This window comes from Eretmochelys imbricata, chromosome 13, assembly GCF_965152235.1.
Source record: "Eretmochelys imbricata isolate rEreImb1 chromosome 13, rEreImb1.hap1, whole genome shotgun sequence".
In the NCBI taxonomy this organism is placed as follows: domain Eukaryota; kingdom Metazoa; phylum Chordata; order Testudines; family Cheloniidae; genus Eretmochelys; species Eretmochelys imbricata.
The window spans coordinates 2,861,686-2,884,432 of record NC_135584.1 but is presented as its reverse complement, the minus strand read 5'-3'; the positions used below and the strand labels follow the sequence as shown (position 1 = coordinate 2,884,432).

Here is a 22,747-nt window from a genome sequence, read left to right as displayed (position 1 = left end):
ACCCTATTAGATATGTTGGGAACTTTGCGACCAGAGCAGAAGGCAACCTGGAGCCAGCATGTTGCATTTCTGGTGCATGCCTACAATGCCACAAAGAACGATGCCACGGGAGTCACCCCATATCTCTTGATGTTTGGGCGAGAACCAAGATTACCCATAGACTTGTGCTTTGGTGTATCAGAGGATGGAGATAGCTATGAAACTCATCAGCAATATGTATCCCGACTAAGAGAAAAGCTGCGGGATGCTTATCGCTTAGCTACCGCTGCGGCTCGGAAGAACGCAGACCGCAACAAACATCGATATGATGCTAGAGTGCGTTCGCAGGAGCTCCAGCCGGGGGACAGAGTCCTGCTGCGAAATTTGGGTATTGCTGGCAAACACAAGATAGCTGACAGATGGAAGGCAATACCTTACCTGGTGATGGAAAAGCTGGGAGATCTGCCGGTCTACAAGATCAAACCTGAAGACAGTCCAGGGCAAATAAAGACGGTGCATAGAAACCTTTTGCTCCCTGTGGGGGAATTGGTAAGCACCCCTTATGAGATGGGCCATGACAGGGCAGCCGGGCAGAACAGAAGTGCTAGACCAAAGCTGCCATCCAACACAGACAGTGGGCCCCCTGCAGCTAACTTACCCCTATTCTGCACATCTGAGAGTGAGTCTGAGGAGGAAGACACAACACTGGTGTATCCTGGGATGGAGACAAGATTTCAGTCTCGATCAGCTGAACCAAACGAGAGTTTTCCCTCTTCCGCCCTAAACCCAATGGCGGAACTATTTAGGCCCCTTTCTGATACCCCGGTGCTGCTGATGAGACCCCCCTGTGATGACACACACAGGTTACTGGACAATGGGGACAGACAGGTAGAGGATGTCCTGGGCACCTTGGACCCTCCAGCGTTAGAACTAGGAGTGCAGGGGCCTACACCAGTAGCCGAGGGACCCTCCAGGGAAGCCTCTCCATCCGTCACTCAAGAGGATGTTCCCCCTACCTCGGCAACAGAGATTCTCAATAGACGAGACAGGGTGATAAGACCAGTGAAACGGTTAACTTATGATGCACCTGGGGTGACTAGTGAGGAGCCAATACATTTAGCACACAGGCTTGTGGAAGCTAAAGTGGGCTTCCTGAGGCCCTTTGGAGGAAACCAATGAGTTGGTATAAAGGGGGTGTGATTTGTCGGGACGACAAAGTCTCGGCTGGGGGGAGGATGTAAGCAGTGTCAGGATGAGCTCCACCCTGACATCTGGTGGTGAGGTGTGGCAAGTTGTGGAAAAGAACTTCAGGGGCCGATGTCATTTGCATAGGCACACCCACCACGCCTAGAATGAGACCATAGCTGCTCAAATGGTCACTTTGGCTGCTGTGGGATCCCCAGCGTCTCTGTTATTGGGGCAGGAAGAATAAATTGTTATTACCCTGATTATGGGAACTGTGCTTGGAACTGTACGTGGCCTTTTGTTATGATGGAGGGATTCACCATCAACTAAGTAGCACTTGCTAGGCAAGGGTCATGGGTTCCAAAACTGTGTGAATGGAGAGAGGCTGGGGACAAGTATTAATACTTGGTGGCATGGGCCCCTTGGTGAGGGCCTTCCATGCTAATTGCACTTCCTCCTCTCTCCACTGTGGAATATCAGAGCTAATTTTGATTTCATTAGAAGTCTAGTTATAGGCTGCTGAGCTCACTTTGGGCTGACAGTGCACCAGCACTGGGGCTCCCCTACTACAAGCTGAATTCACCTAAGAGCTGAAATCACTGAGTGTTGTGTTAAGTAGTGGGGGAGCCTGAAGATATATTGTGGAGCAGTTCAACGCGGAGCAGTGTGTGGATGGCAGGAGCTGCTTGTGGGTCGTGGAGCTGAGCGAAGGAGTTCGTGGGGCAGCTGGCGGAGCGGAGCGCAGCTGAGCGAAGGAGTTCGTGGGGCGGCTGGCGGAGCGGAGCGGAGCGAAGGAGTTCGTGGGGCGGCTGGCGGAGCGGAGCGCAGCGGAGCGAAGGAGTTTGTGGGGCGGCTGGCGGAGCGGAGCGCTGCTATGGAGCTGTGGGGCGGTCAGCTTCCGATCATGTAAGGTGCCTCTTACCCCCGTCCCACTTCCACCCAGGTTGGGAGGTAAAGCTCCGCAGATAAACTTTCGAACTCTGGGGCTGCCCTGACCAGGGACAGAGACTTTTGGGGCATTGGACTTTTGGGACCTTGGGTGATTTGGGGTTGCTGGACTCAAGAACCAAAGGGAAAAGGGCATGCCCCAATTTGCCTGGGGTGGGTTTTTTTTGCTCATGGGTTGTGTTATGAATCCTGGTGGTGGTGTTTCCCCAACATAATGCCACATTGTTTCTCTCTGTTATTAAAAGGCTTTTGCTACACTCAGGCTATGTGCTTGCGAGAGGGGAAGTATTGCCTCTTGGAGGCGCCCAGTGGGGGTGGTATATATTTGTCCCAGGTCACTGGGTGGGGGCTCGAGCCGGTTTGCATTGTGTTATTGGAATGGATCCCCTAGATATTGAACCCGGCCCTTGTTGCTGCCAACTCTGACGGGCAGAAGGGTTACAATAGCATGCGGTCTCGGCCCACCCTCATGTCCTTTCCATATCCCTGTGTGTGTTGCAGCCCTGCTTGTTGGGGATTGGTGCCTGCTTTAGTAATTGCTACATTAAATCAGAGTCTGACCTTGGAAACATGTCACTGTTAGCAAGGATTCTGGTTGCATCCAGTCCTCTCTTTGTGTCTTTGTGTCAATCTGCAGGTTGTTACAGCAACAGATGCCCCACACTGATGAACTCAGGAAAGGGGGAGTGCCCCTCTTCCCCTTCACCTGATGACTGATTCTGATCATCATCATCTTCACTTGGAAGTCAGGGGAAGGGCCAGACTTGGTTACCATCCTGCAGAGTGTGGCATAAACACCTGCACAGGAAGACTGTAGCAATCTGCCATTTACCGCCCTGGGAGAGAGAGACTCACCACAAAAGGGCCAAAGAATCAGCAGGCACATTGCGAATGAGAGGAGAGAAAAAAAGAATCAAATCCAGTCCCGGCAGGCAAAGGATTGGGGTGAAAATCCCAGCCCCAGCCCCCGGCACTCCCCCTCCCACCACACGATAATAAAGTCCCTGTTAACATGGAGAAGGAAATGTCAGCACACCCAAACAGCTGGTTTAAGGGCTCGCCCGCTCTCTTCTTCCGGACTAACCTGACAGTAAGTGACAGGCCAGGGAACAAAGGAGCCATTCAGTTCATCTCTGCAATCTCCTCCCCCACCCCATCCTACAAGGGATTTTTTTTTATGTGTAAAAAAACCAAGGAACAAAGGCAGCGCTGAACGGATGGGGGAGGACCCTCGCCCCCGCTCCGCAGTACCCAGGGCTGTCTCAGACTCAGAGGCTTCCCGGATCCCAGGCCATGTCATGCCCCAAAAAGTCATTCATCAACTTCTGAGAAGAAACACGCTCTTGCTAAGGGGCATCTGGGAGATGAGGTGGGGCCAGCTTTGATAAAGCAGAACCCGGAGCTCAGCTCATCACCAGCTTGGCCCAGGGCATCTGGGCCTGAGTGTGAAAGCTCCTCCCACCTGCTAGACAAAGGCCAAGAGAGGGTTAATGATCTCTCCTGTCCCCGCCCTGGGCTGGGGGGGTGAGGCGCATGTCACCTGAAGATCCCCGCCCTGCTGTAAACAGGCACTAACAGTATCCCAGGGGGCCCTGGGCATTGGCCTGAGGGGACAGGGCTTTGCAGAGCCTGCCCTGGGCAGAAAGGCTCCCTTGCAAATCTGCCTGGAGTGCAGCACTGTGTACTCTGCACCAATCTCTGTACCATGCCTGCGAGGGGGGACACGGAGCAAGCCTTGCTGCTTGAGACCCTGAGAATTGTGGGAAGCGCTAGGAAATGGGTTACAATTCAAACTGTTAATAATTTCAGTGGAAGGCTGTGTGTGGACATGCTCATTTCAGAGTAAGAGCATCAGTCCTATTTCAATATTAGTAAAAGGTAGATTTGCACTGAAATAACTCAGGTGTGAATTACAACCCATTTTGTATTTCAGTGCCATTTATCACATAGACAAGTCTTTACAGGGGCAAGCTAATCCATTATAACCTGTTTGAATCTGATGTAAAGGTGTCCACACCAGGATATGTACTGGTTTAACTAAACTGGTGCAAGTTTGTGTGTAGAAAGCTCCCAGGTAAACGAAGTATCGGGCGAAGTTCCCTGGCCTGTCTTATGTCAGAGGGCAGACTAGATAATCATCATCCTTTCTGGCCTTCAAAATCTATGAATCCTCCAGTTGTACACAAACCAGACACTCAGGAAAGGTTTGGGATTCTAACGATGCTCTAACGTTAATTTTTTTTTTTAATTACCCATGAATCCAACTGCGTAGAAATAAATGGCTTTGTAACTAAAGTTATTCACAGGATCCAATAAATATGGTAACCCAGACACACCGTCTATGGCTTCGCGGGCCTTGGACACGTCTCGTGTCCAAGGCCTGCAAATCACACAGCACCCCTGGCCTGCGGTTGCCTAAAGCCCGTTTCCATTTAGCCTTCTCCCGGGGGCAGGAGGCCTCCCCGCTGAAGATGCGGCACCCTGCCCACGGCCGCAGGGGGCTGGGGCAGAAGCTTCCCTGCAGCTGCTGCTGCTTCTCTGGGTCTTTGCCTAACTCCGGCGCTTGACTCTGCAAGCTCCAGGTTCCCGTCGCCGGGCCAGGGCCAGGGCCAGGGACAGAGCCCCCCGCACGGCTTGCTGCGGGCTCAGTCGAACCGCCCCACGCCGGGCACGCGCTGCAGCAGCGACCGGGCGGGCGAGACGGGGGCGGCTCTGCCGGCTGGGGATCGCCAGGGGGCGCTGCAGAGCCGTGGCCCTCCCGGCACCGCCCACGTGCGCCCGGCCAGGCCGGCCCGCCAGGCGCCGCGCCGGGGGGCGGGGCTAGAGAGCCAGGCCCCACCCCCAGCCGGCTTCCGTACGCCGCCTCCGTCCCGTCCCCATGGAGACCCGCCGCTCCGCGCCGCCCCGGCTGCGACGAGGTGCAGAAGCCCCAGGGCGAGGACAGGCACGGACGGGGCGGGGCTGGGAGACGCGGGGTGATCTCTGGCTCCCCCCTGGAGGGTGCTTTGGGGGGGACCCCAGGATGATCTCTGTCTCCCCCCCGGGGGGTTCTGGGGGGACCCCAGGATGGTCTCTGGCTCCCCCTGGGGGTTCTGGGGGGACCCCAGGATGGTCCCCGAGATGGGCTCTGGCTCCCGGGGGGGTGCTGGGGGGACCCCAGGATGATCTCTGTCTCCCCCCCGGGGGGTTCTGGGGGGACCCCAGGATGGTCCCCGAGATGGGCTCTGGCTCCCGGGGGGGGCTGCTGGGGGGACCCCAGGATGATCTCTGTGTCCCCCTTGGGGGATTCTGGGGGGACCCCAGGATGGTCTCTGTCTCTCCCCCGGGGGCTTCTGGGGGGACCCCAGGATGGTCCCCAAGATGGGCTCTGGCTCCTGGGGGGACCCCAGGATGATCTCTGTCTCCCCCTCGGGGGGTTCTGGGGGGACCCCAGGATGGTCTCTGGCTCCCCCTGGGGGTGCTTTGGGGGACCCCAGGATGGTCCCCAAGATGGGCTCTGGCTCCCGGGGGGGGTGCTGGGGGGACCCCAGGATGGTGTCTAGCTCACTTGTCTGCATGGCCATATGACATGTCACTGCCCACCCACCGGTGTCCCCTCTTGCAGTCCCAACAGTGCTTCCTGCTGGGAGGGCTTGAGCCCAGAGGGGTTGAGAGTTTCCCCAAAGCCAGTACAGCCTCGCCATTCTCTGCAGTGACTTCTGCTGGGAAAGGCTGAGAATAAAAATGCCGCTACTGGAGACCCGTGAGCTGCTTTCATTCAGTGCTCCTATACCGTTTCTTGAAGTTACTTGCCCAGGGTCTGCAGTACTTATAAAGTCACCAGGTGGCTAGCGTCTCCCACTTTTCTTCCAGAGCCGCCCCCAGAGATGGCTGCAAAGGTCCTGAACACCCTGGCCCAAAACATAACTAATAAATACAGGGCAACAGTAAGTTACCCTAATGGAACTTCAACTGGACTCCTCTGAGGGGCTGGGGGGCTGGAGCCAGAACACCCTGGTGACGGGGGCTTTCGAAGTACATAGATAGACCCTATACAGTGCCTCTCCCCAGGCTGCTTGTGGTGAAGGCAGGGATGGGAGGTGGATGGCTGCCATTTGAATGTAAGCACATGTTCGACTGGCCCCATCAGATATGCTAGCAAACTGTTACTGATAGAAGGTCTGAAAGGAGTGTTGCCCAAATGTGTCAGCCCTTTGGCACAGTGGAGAGGTTCCCAGACTCCCTTGAGGAATAGGATGGGGAAGTTCAAATTGTAGTAAAGACCTCCCATAAATCTCCCATGACACCTTAAACAGTAACGTCTTGTCTGTGCCTTCTGCTGAGTTTAGGATTACAGCAAGTGGCAGAGGGTAGAAGCAAAACAGAATAAACCTGTGTCACACAAACCAGCTTTGCCAGCTATCACATCACCGAGTGAGGACAAGAAAAGCGAAGGGCGCTCCGCTGGCTACCAGAAAGACAAGCAGTCAGGTTGGCAGAGATTCTGTTTCTGTACCATATGGCATGTCACTCCCCACCAGTGCCCCCTCTTGAAGTCCCAACAGTTCTTCCTGCTGGGAGGGCTTGGCCACGGAGGAGCTGAGAATTTCCCCAAAGCCAATACAGCTTCACCATTTTCTGCAGTTACTCCTGCTGGGAAAGGCTGAGAATAAAAATGCCAGGACTGGAGACCTGTGAGCTGCTTACATTCAGTGCTCCTATACAGTTTCTTGGTTACTTCCCCTGGGTCCGCAGGAACTATAAACTCCCTGTGGCTGGTGTGACGAAGTGGGACTGTTCTTAATGTTTTCTCTGAATAGTGTGGGGGTGCCTCAGTTTCCCCTATGCAGTTCTTAAGTATCTAGGTGGTGGGATAAGGGTGTATGATCGTTGCAGAGCCCTAGAGGGCAGGTGTGTGCAGGGGTCTGGACACAGAGAATGGCCGACACCCTGTTTCCTGGCAACTGATGGCCTGGCCCTTCCCCCCTGCATGGTGAGAGCTAAAGGGTTGGAGAACAAAGGAATCAGGTGACTTCCTGGCCCGGGAAAGGGACAAAGCCCAGAGGAGGAGGGGCAGGAGAGAGTTTCAGTTTGGGGCTGGCTGCGGACATGGAGTGAAGTGCAGATGTGGTTGTCTGGCTCACTGCCTCCCAAAATGGACCCAGCTGAGGGGTCCTGTTCTCTGCACCTACAAGCTCTGTTTTAGACCATGTTCCTGTCGTCTAATAAACCTGTTTTACTGGCTGGCTGAGAGTCACATCTGGCTGAGGAGCTGGGGTGCAGGACCCTCTGGCTTCCCCAGGAGCCCGCCTGGGTGGACTTGCTGTGGGAAGCGCATGGAGGGGCAGAGGATGCTGAATGCTCCAAGGTCAGACCCAGGAAGGTGGAAGCTGTGTGTCCTGAAGACAGGCTGCTCACAGAAAGGAGACTTCCCCAGAGTCCTGCCTGGCTTCATAGGGAGCAGTTCCAGAGCATGCCCGGGGACTCCGTGACAGCTGGCATTCCTAAATATCCCTCAGCTACACATGGCAAGTGTATTCAATTCCTGTCGTGTTAAAACTGGACAGTATAATAAGTGCAGAGCATTTTCTGTTTTACCAGTTCTATTCAGTCCCAGTTCATCCTTGCCTTCGAAGACCGCACCCTCTCTGAATCCCAGATTTGCTCAGCAGAAAACCTCAGCAAAAGAGACTGATCTAACTAAAAGCTTGGAGAACATCAAAATTATTAAGGTACAGGAAGCAAATGTCCAGTGCTGTGATTTATTTATAGGGAGGCTGGCACAGACCATATGGTTATTCGGGGTTGTCCCAAGAGAGGAAGGAAAACTAGTGGCCTGATTATCTCATTTACACTCATGCAAAGTGGATGTCAAAGGCTGCTGTTCTGATTTGGAGGCATGCACCAATGTGACACTCCTGTTGTGCTCATGCAGATGACTCCACAAGGTGCTGAGCAATGGAGAATCAGGCCCCAGGTGCTGGGAGAAGCTGGAGCAAGAATGTAGTGTTAGAGCAGCTGGCCCATGAAGAAGGTGGGTGCAGGGATGTGTTGGGGAAATTGGTGTGATTTAGCAAAAAGATGGAATTGATTAGGTGGGTTTATGATGCCAAAGTAAATCAAGGGCGATATCGTTATTTATTAATGAACAGGAATGTCATTGGGATGGCAGGTGGAACACATTTGTAAATCTTTCACTCATAAATTCTTTCAGAAACTGACCAAGTCGAAGAGAAAGTCCCTACATGAGCTGAAGCATCACAGCGCCACCCTGGTAGAGACCAACGGGAGACTGGCCCAGGACATTCAGCAGACGGATGCCAGTACTGCCAAGCATGCCAGAGACCTGCTGCAGCAGTACGAGATGTTTGGGGTGAGGCTTAGGTGTGGCCAGTGAAGTCAGATGAGCAGAATCCCAACATAATCCCAGCTCCTTCTAATCCCACCCGAGCAGATTCAAACTCTTGTGTGGTGATTACACAGCCCATACTAGTGGTAAGGGGGAACAGTCTTGTGCCCTGAAGCCCCGCTGCAGCATTCTGCTTTACACAATTTATATACCACTGGGCTCTGCCCCACAGCAGCCAAAGATGCTCCAGCTACCTGCATCACACTGCCTCTTCTTAAGCATCCCTTCTAGTGCAGATACAGCCCTGGAGCGTGTGGAGCAGCCACCTTGCCAATCCCAAAGGCAATGCTGCTGCAAGATTTTCTGATGAGGAAGCAAGAGTGTAGCAAGTGACAACTGTCACCCTCTCCCAGTAGCTTGAACATGTCTCCTCCATGAAGTGCGTGACCTCGACTGGCTCATGAGGTGGGAAGCACAAAGTCACTCCCAAGAGCAGCTCTTCTGTGCTTGCAGCTGTGCTGCCATGGCACCATGCAGTTCACTTCATCATGCTATTAGTGGGATCAATAAATACCACGGTGAGAGGTGCATTAGGAAGCCTGCAGCTAGACATTTCATAGTCTGTCAGTAGTGTACAGCAATCAGTGACTAGATTTCTCTCTTTGTAGACAGTCATCTCGACCCTTCAGGACTCCAGTCAGAACCAAGTTGGTGTAGCAAGAGCAGAACTCCAAGAAACAGAAAAAATGGTAGAAAAGAACCTGAAGAGTAAGAATGGATAGTTCACATTAAGCTAATAGGCAATATAGTACATGCAACTCCATTGTCCTCTACTCGTCATTTCATTAGATTATTGTTGTGAACGTCAAATAATTAGGTTTCCTAAAGATAATCAATTAGTTTTGGTATATGGGGACTGTCAGTTTCAGGGTAACTGCATCTGTATCCCCCTGCCGTGGTCCACTTCAGGAGTTCCCAGCCAAGTCTCAGGACTCCAGCTGTTACCTGTCTCTGGGTAGGGACCTTTGTCCCACTTCCTTCTAACTGGGGTTTTAAAGCTGCACAGCTCCCTGCCTTACTCAGTGATATCCCCAGCAAGCTAGTCTGCCTGATGGCCAGCACCTGGGTGTTGCTTTCTCTCCATGGGCTATGAACAGTATATTGCCAGCAGTTACAAGTTACTACACAGCTCCTCATAAGCAAGCACATTTATTCTTAAAGTAAAAGCATTTATAGAGTAAACATCATTAAAACAATCAATAGAGTTGAACTCACCTTAAACATTCCAGGAGTCACCCATTAGTCTTAAGGTGCCCTTGTAGGCCAAAGTCTTTCCCTGAGTCAGTTTAAACAGCCTTTTTATGCCAAAAGCCCTTTCTTTGTCTGTTGGTATCTGGAAAACCCAGTTTGACCAAGTATGGATAAGCCTCCCCAGTTGGTACCTCTCTGGAGGTGTTAACAACTTGAGTGATTCACCTTAATCATTTTCCCCCCCTCCCTCCCCCATTCTTAGCTCCTGGTGGAGCTAAAAGTAATCTTTCCCTACTGCTGGAGTTACACACAATTCCTGGCCCACAGTGATACACAAACTAATCATACACTTAATACAACATGGGATACTGCATGCAGTTGCAATATCTGTCACAGGGACATTCCCTCTCAATCAACTCCTGTAAAAAATGTTTGGAAGGGATATAAACCCTACAGCAGCAGAACTCACCACTAACTGATGGGGGTTAGAAAGAGACTTCCCCTGTGGGCAAGTTATTCCATATTTTTGCACCTTCTTTGAAAACATCTGGTACTGGCCACTGTCAGAGACAGGATAGTGGATTAGATGGGCCTCTGGTCTGATTCAGTCTGGCAGTTCCTGTGCTTCTAATCATGGCTACTAGACTAACATAATATTTAACCATTGTAAAGAGAAGCTCTGTTTCAGAAGAACAAAAGTTTCCTTGGCTCCACTGAAAAGGAGAGGTGGGTTTGGGGGTCTCTGTGGCTTAACTTTCTATCTTGGCCTTTTAATCAGAACTGAAACATCAGGTGGATCACATGAACACCAACGTGCAAATGCTCCAGGAAGAACTCAGTGTTTTACGAACATACATGGACAAGGAGTACCCGGTGAAAGCCGTCCAGATAGCCTTTATGCTTCGCAACATCCGAAACCTGAAGGAAGAACAGCAAGTAAAGAGACCTCTCCTAACCTATGTTATCGCTGTGTGTAAAGAGAAGGGATGGGACCAAAGCAATCAGATGTTCATTTGCTTAATAATCCTGTTGTTTCCCTGCAACCCCTCTCTGTAATTCTCAGGACGAAATGGAAGATATAGAAGATCTGGCAAAAACAGTAATGCAGCAACTGGAAAAGAAGGTTCAAGATGAGAAGGAGCAGATATTACAGGCTGTTGCAAAGGTTAGTGGATTGCATCTGTCTTTGCATGCTTGAAGGTCAGTGAGAAAGATAATGGAGTACCCTGCCAACTAGACTGCTACTGGGAGCTGCCATATAGGGCTCGGGTTTCCAGATTTGGCCCACCAGTGACACTGTAGTACAGAGGACATGCAAGGGTGTAACAGTGTGCTACTGTCTCCAGCTTAGTTGATACCTGGAGCTTTTCTTCATAGCAGGGAGTTGTAGGTACAGAGCTGGATTTCGCATTGGTGGTACGATTGTAGCCTTGCATGTTACAGTATTTTCAGAATCATGCATGGGTATTTGCACCCACAGTTAGAGGGAATGAATTAAATTGAACTGATATTTAGATAGATGTTTAACTAGTCACTTATGTGCACAGTTACTGAGATTGCACACACATTTGCAGTAATTGCACGAGCACATTAAGCACACAAATACACACAATACTGAAAATATGAGACCTTATTGTCCCTTCAGAAGATATAGGAAACTTCTATTGTGTAATTGCTTTTTATGTGGTAATACTTAAGACTTCTGTGCAAACATTAAGGAACCCTCGCCACAGCCTGGTGAGATGGAAAAATATCAGTATTCCCATTTCCCAGATGAATCTGTAAGCAAGGGTGATGTGACATGCTCAAGGCCATATAGGTAGTCTGTGTTGGCAGCTGGAATTAGAACACCAATATTACTGACTTCTAGTCCTATATTCAGCACAATGTGATCTCATTGGGTATTGAGGAGATGATGGCCCCCAGAATTTGTCCCAGAATGCATTCCTTAAAGGAGGAGTTCACCTGTTATTCTAGACATGGCAAATACTACTGGAGGCAAATACCCTAGGGTCTGCAAGTGGCAGGGTTTCATACCTGTCATTGTGGGTTGCATTGTAGAAATAAATTATACCCAGTCATGTCTAAAGTACGGTTTTTTTGAACAACCAAAACCCTGAGAGACTGCATCCCTTTTTCCTCCCATTGAAGCTGTTCTTCTGAGCCTGTTAGCGCAAAGAGAGCCATGGACAGCAATCATGTTTGTGATTGTTGCAGCTCTCCCCAGCTATTTTCTGCTTCTCTTCTGGTCCAGATGCATACTGGGATTTACCGTCTGGTCTTTTACTTCAGCTGGTTTATTTTTTCTATCTGTGCAGGACAAGGGGTTTCTCTATCAGGAGGGGTTGAAGCAGATGGCTGTCAACAATCGGATACTCAGGAATGAAGTCCAAATGCAAAAGAAGGTGAGCAGGTTTGGGAGGAAGTAGCATGGAGCAGCAGGGGTGTTGGCCTAGTGAGTATTAACCCCTTTGTTGCTGGTCCTCCAGTACAGTGGCTGTGCCCGTCTGTTTCCAGTGGAACTTGTGGACTGTTAGGGCACACCTAGGATGTTGAGGAGCACAGCAGGGATTCCCCTGGCACACTGCAGAGTGTATTGTGGGGAACGCTCCAGCCCTGGCTTTGTGAGGATGGACCAGATGCCCTGGCAAGTCTTCTCTAGCTCCTCTGCTGTTCCTAGTTCTCTGGTACCTTTGTGCCTCACTTCGTCTCAGTGTTTTTAAAGAGCAGTCTCACAGGTTTAATTCTTTCAGATCATTCACGAGCTATTGGAAGAAATCACAGAGCTACAAAAGAGCATTATGACACTTCGCAGGAGCGTGAGAGACCCTCGAGAGGTGATCTTCGCCGACGTCCTGCTGCGGCGGCCCAAGTAGGTCCCTGTGTTTATCTCCTAAGCAGTAGAGTTTACTGAATAACACACCACAGGCCCTTCTGGCACCAGTTTCACTGTGAATATTCATAGGTCACCCTCTGCTTAGTGCACTGGGAGTTAATCTCCACTCAGAATGCCTTTGCATCCTGTATTAAGAAACTCAAGCCAACTGTTTGCACAGTCGTCAAAGGTAAATGATGCACCTCACCATAAAATGTAAACCTGATTGTAATATTGGGTCCAATTGGGGAAGGGAAGTGCATGGCCTAATGGCCTGAGCACAGGAGTAGGAAGTAGGAAGGGCTAGCCCTGGCACTGATACTGATTTATTGTCAACCTTCGGTAAGTCGCTTCCCTTCTCTGTGCCTCAGTTTCCCCACTAGGGGGTTGTGAGGATTAATAAAGCTTTACACGCTTCCTGTGATGCACAATAAGGAAGTACTCTGTTCTCATTTTACAGTTGGTAAAACTAAGGCTCTGAGGGGCCAACGGGCCTTCCAAAAAGACTCATTGTATGTAGTGTATTCATAGCCATGTTGGTCCCAAAAGACTCCTTGTCAGAGCATGCACTGGTCATCTAAAGTCACTTTTCGAACAGCCACAGTAAATTCCCCGACAAAATACTGGGTGAAAAAAGATAAGTCGGCCATTTTCCTACTATGTTAAAGAGGTTTCAAAGGCAGATGAGAGCTGCAAAATACCAAATCTCATTTCTCCTCTTTGCTCCCTCCCCAGCCCCAGTTCACTGGTGGCTGATTGCTTTCAGCATTGAGTTTCTGTGTATCAATGTGCAGGATGCCCTGCCAGCTCATTCACAGAAACCCTGGCTTCTAACTTCCAGGAACAATCGAAAAGGTTCAGCTAAGATTGTGGGCTCAAAACATAAAACTGAGAGAGATGCACTAACCCGCCCTGAAACTACTCCCACAAATACCTACTGGGGTGCAGTTGATGCGAAGAGCAATTGTGTTAACACCTCAGATTGTGATTGACTGCACACCAAATACACAAAGATCCACAGTATCTAAAGGAAACTTAATGCAATTTAAAACAGAAACTTGATTAGCAAGTGCCAAGTGAGGTTACAACTGGACATTGGTCTTGATCAGTTATTGACTTCAGTTAGGGTGTAAGCCAGGGCCACATTTGTCCCAAAGAGGTTAAGTTCTTGAATGTCAGCCAGTCTAAACTTGTAGGTGTGTGTGCAAAATACATGTGAAATTGTTTGCTGTTTGCCTGTGCATTTATTGCAAGTGTGTGTGCAAAGTGAGTGTGTGGACAAACTGTGAATCACACTGATTTTTCACCTCTAGCTTCCCCAATTTTGCACACAAAGTAATTTTATAGGCAGATTAGTCCTGCAGGTTCCCCCCTGTTTTGCATATGCCGAATATTCAGATGAATGGTATGAAAACCAGGGTCCTCCATGATTTCCATAAACCCAGGCCATAAGTCTGTAACAGAGCTAATGATGGGGCTTGGAGTCAGGGAATTGGCTCTATGTTTTAGCCAGAAGACTGTCCCTTGGCCTGGTCTACCTGCAGAAGTCTGCAGGCCTGACGGGAAGCGGAAGAAAAGCCTGCAACATGTCAGGAAATTGGGGAGAGTTGAACAGCCTTGTGATATATTAGTGTAACTTAATTTTTTCAGATAAAAGAAGGGTAAAATGGAGCATTAATTAGTCCTGACAGATTGCAGAGCTGGGGTGACTGTGTGTGACTGGGAAAAGGTTTAAAAATAGAAGAAAGACCAGTGGGAAAGCAGCATCATAAGTCAGGCATTTGGTGATTACACAGCCCTGCCAGGCTGGGCCCCTTTGCCAGAGCCATCACCACGGTTTCCTCCACAGACATTTCCCACTGACTTTCTTTATGCTTTTCACGTGACTTCACAATGTGCTTGTTTTCTTAGATTAGCCCATTGGTTTCCCTGAGTCACTGGAGGAACAAAGTTGTGTTCAGCCCACAAACAGCTGGGAGAGTTGGGGAACGTGCGGTGCAGGGGCTCAGTCTCTCCCCCCACTAGCAGCAGCAGAGCAGAAACTGATCGTAGGCCTGTTACTAAAAATCCAGTACCACCTACAGTGTCACAAAATGCGAGATCTGGGATGCCAGGAGGCTGGAGGGGTCCCTCCCTTTCCATACTCATTTTTGTTTCTAATTGCTGCATGGCCAAAGCAGCAAAACCAGGGTACTTCTTTCCTCTCCCATTCCGTTCCCTGCCTCTGCTTTGCCGAATTACAGCTGAACAAGTCCACTGTGTGCTGGAGAGTGGATATAACTAACAAGGCCCTGCTGCTGTGAAGCTTTTTTCCTCTGCGTTTGTCTGTTAGTGTTGAAGGAGAGTCGCAGCTAGATACATTGTTTTGTTTTCGTAAACCCACTGCCGACATCTGATTAGGGCTCGGTTATCCTGTGAATGCTGTCTAGGAAACAGCCATACAACAGAGCTCAGGCTTTGATTTACAATGTGTGATCTTCCCATAGGAAGAGAGGAGATGGCCAGTCTGGTTAATGCCAGAATGGGCTCTTCGTGGTGAGTCAGAGCTAACGTATAATACTGCTTGGGCCCTGCTGCTGTGGGCTGGGTCGCCTGTCTGGGCTCTGGCTCATGCTGAACTTGTGCCAGGCACAAGAACCCAATATGGCTTTAAAGGGCTGCAGTTCTCTGAGCAAGTCTGGGGTTCTGGTCCTACCCCTCCTCCCTCCCTCAAATAGCAAAGGGTTTATGAGTGGTGGACAAAGGATGTCCAGGCCCTTGAGTTACTGTTTTGGCTGTACAGTGTGTCTAAGTGTTGTGTGTTTCTGGCCTTGATTGTACCAGGATTTCTCTTCCCCACCACCTCACTCCCACAGACTCACTTGATCTGAATTGAGGCAGAATTCTTGTTTCCTTGGCTATGGATTGACTTTCTCCTTATTGCTCTCTCCTCAGATGCCTGCCAGATACAGAGATTGTTCTCAATATCCCCGTAGAGGAGAAGTTTTTCATTTAGTCCCAGAAGCTTTGGAGCTGAAGTGGAAAGGTGGGTGGATAGGCCAGGCCTTGCCCACAGAGCTATGTCATCACAGAACACAGCTGGGCCAGGAACAGGATGGGGAGCTGTACAACAAATCACCCCTTCTTCATGGACAAGTTCTCCAAACCCTCCCAGCTCTCAGGAAGTTCTGCTCTGCACTGCTCCTGTTTTGTCAGGACAAACTAGATCCATCACAGAACAATCTGCAGGAATCGTGTCATCATCATGCCAGATCCAAACTGGGTTTTTTCTGGGTAAAAGCCAGAAAACTGCCATCTTGCTAGAAGGAATATGGTGCAAAATTCTCTTAAAGCAGCCAGATGTGGTCCAAGACAGTGGATCATTGCTGAGGTGTCACTATTGTCAACAGCCCTTCCCCAGTCTCTCATTCTTACAGCGCCACCACGTGTCATTGGTGTCAGCCAACTACCAGTAAAACATCAAACAGTTCCACTTGGTCCGACTACTTCTTGGTGTAATTCTCCTGAAGCCCAGGGGAGTTCTATCAAAACGAATTTGGCCTTTTTATCCTTCCCAGTGAAACTACTTTGTAAAAGAGATTTTTATCAATATTTTGATTTCTGATGAGCTGAAGCCCAGACCCAGGATAAGGTCTTTAGTAATGGAACAATGAGGAGCTGTCCCTAAGTGCCCTCCAGCAGCTGCCTGTCAGAACAATTACATCCCCATCAGCCATAGCAGATGTCAATTCAGGGGGACGGAATGATGATACAGGATCAGGATCTTCCACTTACCGTGTTCTGTACCAATGCTTGCAGTTCCTCGCAGCAGGTGCCGCTTGCCCTCTGGCAGGAGTCCATTCCATCCCAGCTGCGTCTTGCTTACGGGTGAGTGGTTCTGACAGTATTCAGGCTGGGAAGTCTACCAGCTGATGGATTAACCGTGTAGCATGTTTAACCTGCAACTTTCAATCTACATTTTGAAATAAAAATTAAGTGGGTCTTTAATTTGCAACTGAAGTTTCATCCTGTCAGAATAAATCTCCAGACACCTTTTATTATTTGTCAAAAATAACAGCACTTTTCACTTCAGTCATATGTATCAAGCAGGGATCTCAAAGTGCTTTACAGCCACTAGTAAAGGTAACATCACAGCCTTGATGACACAGAGTCAAACTAGCTGGCTAGGTGCTCCTCAAGCCCCATCCCTGTAGATAGACAGGAGGACTTGTGCCACCTTAGAGACTAACAAATTTATTTGAGCATAAGCTTTCATGGGATACAGCCCACTTTATCAGATGCATGGAATGGAACATATAGTAAGAAGATATATATACTTACAGAGAACATGAAAAGGTGGAAGTTGCCACACCAACTCTAAGAGGCTAATTAATTAAGATGAGCTATTATCAGCAGGAGAAAAAAAACTTTTGTAGGGATAATCAAGATGGCCCATTTCAGACAATTGACAAGAAGGACAATTAACATGGAGAAGTAGAATCCTACAAAAAGAGGGATTCTGTGTGGACTCTTCTTGAAGGTCGAAACAACAGGCTGGACTTCTACATAGATTGCTTCCGTTGACATGAATGGGCTGAAATTGTGGAAAAGCAGCATCACTTGCCCCATAACCTCAGCCATGCTGAACACAATGCCATCCACAGCCTCAGAAACAACTCTGACATCATAATCAAAAAGGCTGACAAAGTAGGTGCTGTCGTCATCATGAATAAATTGGAATATGAACAAGAGGCTGCTAGGCAGCTCTCTAACTCCACATTCTACAGGCCATTATCCTCTGATCCCTCTGAGGATTACCAAAAGAAACTACACCATCTGCTCAAGAAACTCCCTGAAAAAGCACAGGAACAGATCTGTGTAGACACATGCCTAGAACCCCGAGCAGGGGTATTCTATCTGCTACCCAAGATCCATAAACCTGGAAATCCTGGACGCCCCATCGTCTCAGACTTTGGCACCCTAACAGCAGGATTGTCTGACTATGTGGACTCTCTCCTCAGGCCCTACCCTACCAGCATTCCCACCTATCTTCGAGACACCACTGACTTCCTGAGGAAACTACAATCCATCGGTGATCTTCCAGAAAACACCATCCTGGCCACTATGGATGTAGAAGCCCTCTACACCAACATTCCACACAAAGATGGACTACAAGCCATCAGGAACAGTATCCCCAATAATGTTACGGCAAACCTGGTGGCTGAACTTTGTGACTTTGTTCTCACCCACAACTATTTCACATTTGGGGACAATGTATACCTTCAAGTCAGCGGCACTGCTATGGGTACCCACATGGCCCCACAGTATGCCAACATTTTTATGGTTGACTTAGAACAACACTTCCTTAGCTCTCATCCCCTAACGCCCCTACTCTACTTGTGCTACATGACATCTTGACATCTTCATCACCTGGACCCATGGAAAAGAAGCCCTTGAGGAATTCCACAATGATTTCAACAATTTCCATCCCACCATCAATCTCAGCCTGGACCAATGCACACAAGCGGTCCATTTCCTGGACACTACTGTGCTAATAAGTGATGGTCACATAAACACCACCCTATACCGGAAACCTACTGACCGTTATACTTACCTACATGCCTCCAGCTTCCATCCAGGACACACCACATGATCCATTGTCTACAGCCAAGCTCTGCGATACAACCGCATTTGCTCCAATCCCTCAGACAGAAACAAACACCTACAAGATTTCTATCAAGCATTCTTAAAACTACACTACCCACCTGCTGAAGTGAAGAAACAGATTGACAGAGCCAGAAGAGTACCCAGAAGTCACCCACTACAGGACAGGCCCAACAAAGAAAGTAACAGAACGCCACTAGCCGTCACCTTCAGCCCCCAACTAAAACCTCTCCAGCGCATCATCAAAGATCTACAACTTATCCTGAAAGATGATCCTCACTCTCACAGATCTTGGGAGACAGACCAGTCCTCGCTTACAGACAGCCCCTCAACCTGAAGCAAATACTCACCAGCAACCACACAACAAAAACACTAACCCAGGAACCTATCCTTGCAACAAAGCCCGATGCCAACTCTGTCCACATATCTATTCAAGTGACTCCATCGTAGGACCTAATCACATCAGCCACGCCATCGGGCTCGTTCACCTGCACATCTACCAATGTGATATATGCCATCATGTGCCAGCAATGCCCCTCTGCCATGTACATTTGCCAAACCGGACAGTCTCTACGCAAAAGAATAAATGGACACAAATCTGACATCAGGAATCATAACATTCAAAAACCAGTAGGAGAACACTTCAATCTCTATGGTCACTCAGTAACAGACTTAAAGGTGGCAATTTTGCAACAGAAAAGCTTCAAAAACAGACTCCAATGAGAAATTGCTGAACTGGAATTAATTTGCAAACTAGATACTATTAACTTGGGCTTGAATAGAGAATGGGAGTGGCTGGGTCATTACACAAATTTAATCTATTTCCCCATGTTAAGTATCCTCACACCTTCTTGTCAACTGTCTGAAATGGGCAATCTTGATTATCACTACAAAAGTTTTTTTTCTCCTGCTGATAATAGCTCATCTTAATTAATTAGCCTCTTAAAGTTGGTGTGGTAACTTCCACCTTTTCATGTTCTCTGTATGTATATATATCTTCTTACTATATGTTCCATTCTATGCATCCGCGGTAGCCCACAAAAGCTTATGCTCAAATAAATTGTTAGTCTCTAAGGAGCCACAACTCCTCCTGTTCTTTTTGCAGATACAGACTAACCCGGCTGCTACTCTGAAACCTATCCCTGTAGAGGTGAGCCTGCCTCGCTTCCCATAATGATATTTCCCACGCACCTCTAAAAAGCTTACTGCTGTAGGTGTGTGGGTGAGGCTATGACAGTGATACTTACCCGTTCCTCTACAGTGCTCTGTGATTGGTGGAGGAAAAGTGCTATAAAAGTGCAAAGTATTATTACACTGAGTCCCACTCCTTACTTGGTGACATAGCCTGTAGCTTCTGTAGTTATTCAGTCTGCCACTAGATGGAGCGTGGCCCCAGCTCCCCAGCTAGATAAATCAAAGATTAATATCTTGTAAGAGTTTGAGGGAGGGGTGGTCAAGTGATTAATAGAAAACTCACAGAGCCAAAGTGCTGGGCAAGGGGTTTCCCTGCCGACTAACAGAAAATGAGGAGCCCTGGAGAGCAGGCCTGCTCTGGGAAGCAAGGTCTCCTGGCCCCTGGGCTGTCTCACCCAGGGAAGGTGGGAAGTGCAGTTTGATAGGGGATGGGGAGGAGAATCTCCTCCAAGGAAGTCTTAGGCTAAAGAAGAATCCTGCTGAGTTTTTCCCATGCCTGGAGAAAGCTCCCCAGTCAGGAATCTGAAAGCCCAGCAGCTTGGAACGGGGCTGCAGCCTGAACCAGAGACACAGGAGGAGTTGGCTACCCAACACCAGCCCCTAGTGCACCCAAAATGGGGCCTTTACACACAGATTTGTCCCTGGGGGCCTGATCCAGCTCTGCTGAAGTGAGAGAGCCCTTGGCTTAGGCCCCACCATCGCGGGGACCAGACAGGAATCCATTCACAGTGTGTGTTGACAGTCAATTCACATTCTCACTGCACTAACGACTGGAAATGAAAGAACGAAAGTGCTTAGAGTGGTAGCAGCCAAGGTGCCAGGAGCGCTTCTGATGTGTTAAAGCAGCTGTTTGTGCAGTATTCTGTCAAATCTATAGCCCCATGTTACACAGCAGTATCATGGACACGACCACCAGCCCTGGGGATCAGAGTGCAAGGAGCACGGAGGGGCCTGGCCCACGCTTTGCTGGGGAAGCAGCTCAGGCAACCTTCCAAGGATCTTCCTCCTCCTCTCTGGCCACTTCATTAGCTGGCTCTCTCTTTGCCCCCTCCTGGGATGCAGAAGTTACCCCACTCCTATGGATGGTATTAATTGCCTGGGGCAACAGGTTCCAGAGGAGGGAGCGTCCAGGGCTATGGTGTGTGCGGGAGGTAGACTCTTAGATCGTGTCATGGGGTGGGGTGTCTACAGCGATGCCCTGAGATTGTCCACTTGGCGACAGCACCAAAGTGATTTTACAGTGAGGGTTAGGCATGAAGGGGCAGGTCCCTGAGGCAGGGGCTGTGGATGCTGGAGTGGAGGTGGATGCCCTGGTGATGAGATCCAGCTGCAGCCAGGGGCATGGAGGTCAGGGGGCTCAGGCTGGGGGGGGCACATACCAGCGGGTGCTGGGGGAGGGAATGAGTGTTGGATTCAGCCCTGGAGCAGAAACAAGGAGGAGTCCAGTGGCACCTAAAAAACGAACAGATTTATTTGGGCATAAGCTTTTGCGGGTAAAAAACCCACTTCTTCAGATGCAAGATGCAAGGTGCATCTGAGGAAGTGGATTTTTTACCCAGGAAAGCTTATGCCCAAATAAATCTGTTCGTCTTTAAGGTGCCACCGGCCTCCTGCTTGGTTTTGTGGATACAGAGGAACGCGGCTCTGAAGCCTGGGGCAGCGCGTTTAGGTGCTGGAGAAGTTGATCCCCCAGAGTTGGCCTTTGGCTGAGAGGTGTGGGGCACAGTGCTCAGACCCCTGGCACCAGGGCAATAGCTTGGGCTGAGCCAGTGACTCCCTGGGCGTTCCGTGGAGCGGATTTCGGGGCGGACTCTGGGGGCCCTGGGTTTGGGCAGGCGTGGATCCCGCGGAGCTGGCCCGGATCCCGCGGAGCTGGCCCGGGCTGCGGTAGTGGATTCCCGAGGGCTGGGCACCAAGTCCGCCCGCTCTGAGCGGCCCCGGACGGGCTGGGGAGGGTCCCCGCGAGGGGGTGGGTCCCGGGACCGGCCGAAGGGGGCTCCACCTCCCAGGGTTTAAAGCCCGGCGCTCGGCGGCCGCGGCGCTACGCGATGAGGCAGGGGAGCGCCAGCGGCCGGGCGTTGGGTTCCGCGGGCTGCGGGCGGCCGGGGGGGCCCGGACAGCGGCGCCGGTGAGCCGGGGACGCGGAGCAGGACGGGGCCGGCGCCGAGGTGAGCGGGCTGAGTTCTGCGAAGAAACTTTCCGCTGCGGGGGCCGAGAGCTGGGGCGCACGGGCTGGGGGGCTGCGAAGCCCCGGGAGCCCGCTGTCCTAGCCCCCTCCCGGCATTCAGCCTCGGCCGGAGACTCTCCGCCCCGGGCGCGCTGTTCCCCGCTCCCCCGGCTGCCCTGCTCCGGCGCCCTCCGGCGCGCTGCCCTTTCCCCGGCAGGGTCGGGCTCTGGGGTCCCGGGCTGCGCCCTGGCCCGGTGGGAGGGCGCTGGGTGTGTCGGGATCGCCTCCCTGCCCCTCTGCAGCCCGCCCCTGCCCCAGGCTGGTACAATGCGGCCCCCTGCATTTTTTAAGCATGTTGTGGAGGTTGGCACCGCTGTCCCCATGGCGTCGGGACTCTCGGGGTTTTGGTGCCAGGCTGAAATTCATAGGGTGGGGAAACCAGGCTGGGGGAGGGCATGGGACAGCGCTTCCTACATGTCCTTACCCGACACAGAGGGGCGAGGGTCTTTAAATGGGCCAGCGCCAAGCTAGCAGCTCTGGGTACCACCCTACACCCAGCCCCTTCACAGCAGGTGAGATCAGAGAGGGGAACATGTCCAGCCCCTCTTCCCTCTCCTAGGTGGATCAGCCCCCTTGGCCTTCAGCCTCTCCTTTATACCTTTGCTCTGGCCCGAACACAACCGTCCCCAGGCTGCCGGGACCTGTCCTGGGCTGGGTGAAAGGGCGCTGGATGGGGGCAGCAATCAGACCCCCCCACACACACCCACTTTTGCCCTCCTTGCTCTGGAGCTGAAGCAGAGATGGGCTAACACCCAGGATCCACCGGGCTTTGAAGAGTCTTTGGCTCCAGACTTTTTTTTCCAGTTTAAAAGTTGTTTGGCTGAGACACTGCAGGGCGGCTGGGGAGTGCATTAGGAGACCGGGATGATTTATGATTGTTTCTTCTGGGCCTGCCTCCAGCCGGGAGACAACTGAAGTGGAACTTAAAAAAATCCCCTCTGTAACTAAGGTGAAGTAATCGAACTGAGAGGGCAGCCGGGGTGGGGCGGGTCCCGGAGAATCCCAGCCAGAGCAGGGCGAGGAAAAGCAGACAGGGGCCTCCAGCTCCCCAGCCCAGCACTTGCCTCCAGACTTCCTTCCACAAGCCAGTTGCTCGGCCTTTTCTGTTTTGCAGAAG

At 50.7% G+C, this 22,747-nt stretch overlaps 1 protein-coding gene across 1 annotated transcript; it reads left to right on the top strand.

The window, feature by feature from the left end:
• Positions 1–5,005: 5,005 nt before the first annotated feature.
• C13H20orf96 (chromosome 13 C20orf96 homolog) lies at positions 5,006–19,240 on the top strand. Its single transcript, XM_077832424.1, has 11 exons — positions 5,006–5,030; positions 5,965–6,038; positions 6,441–6,582; positions 7,693–7,823; positions 8,306–8,464; positions 9,109–9,208; positions 10,470–10,627; positions 10,755–10,856; positions 12,010–12,096; positions 12,445–12,563; positions 15,501–19,240. Exons 2-11 carry the CDS (start codon positions 5,979–5,981, stop codon positions 15,559–15,561), a joined length of 1,119 nt encoding a protein of 372 aa, XP_077688550.1. The 5' UTR covers positions 5,006–5,030; positions 5,965–5,978; the 3' UTR covers positions 15,562–19,240.
• The last annotated feature ends 3,507 nt before the right edge of the window (positions 19,241–22,747 follow it).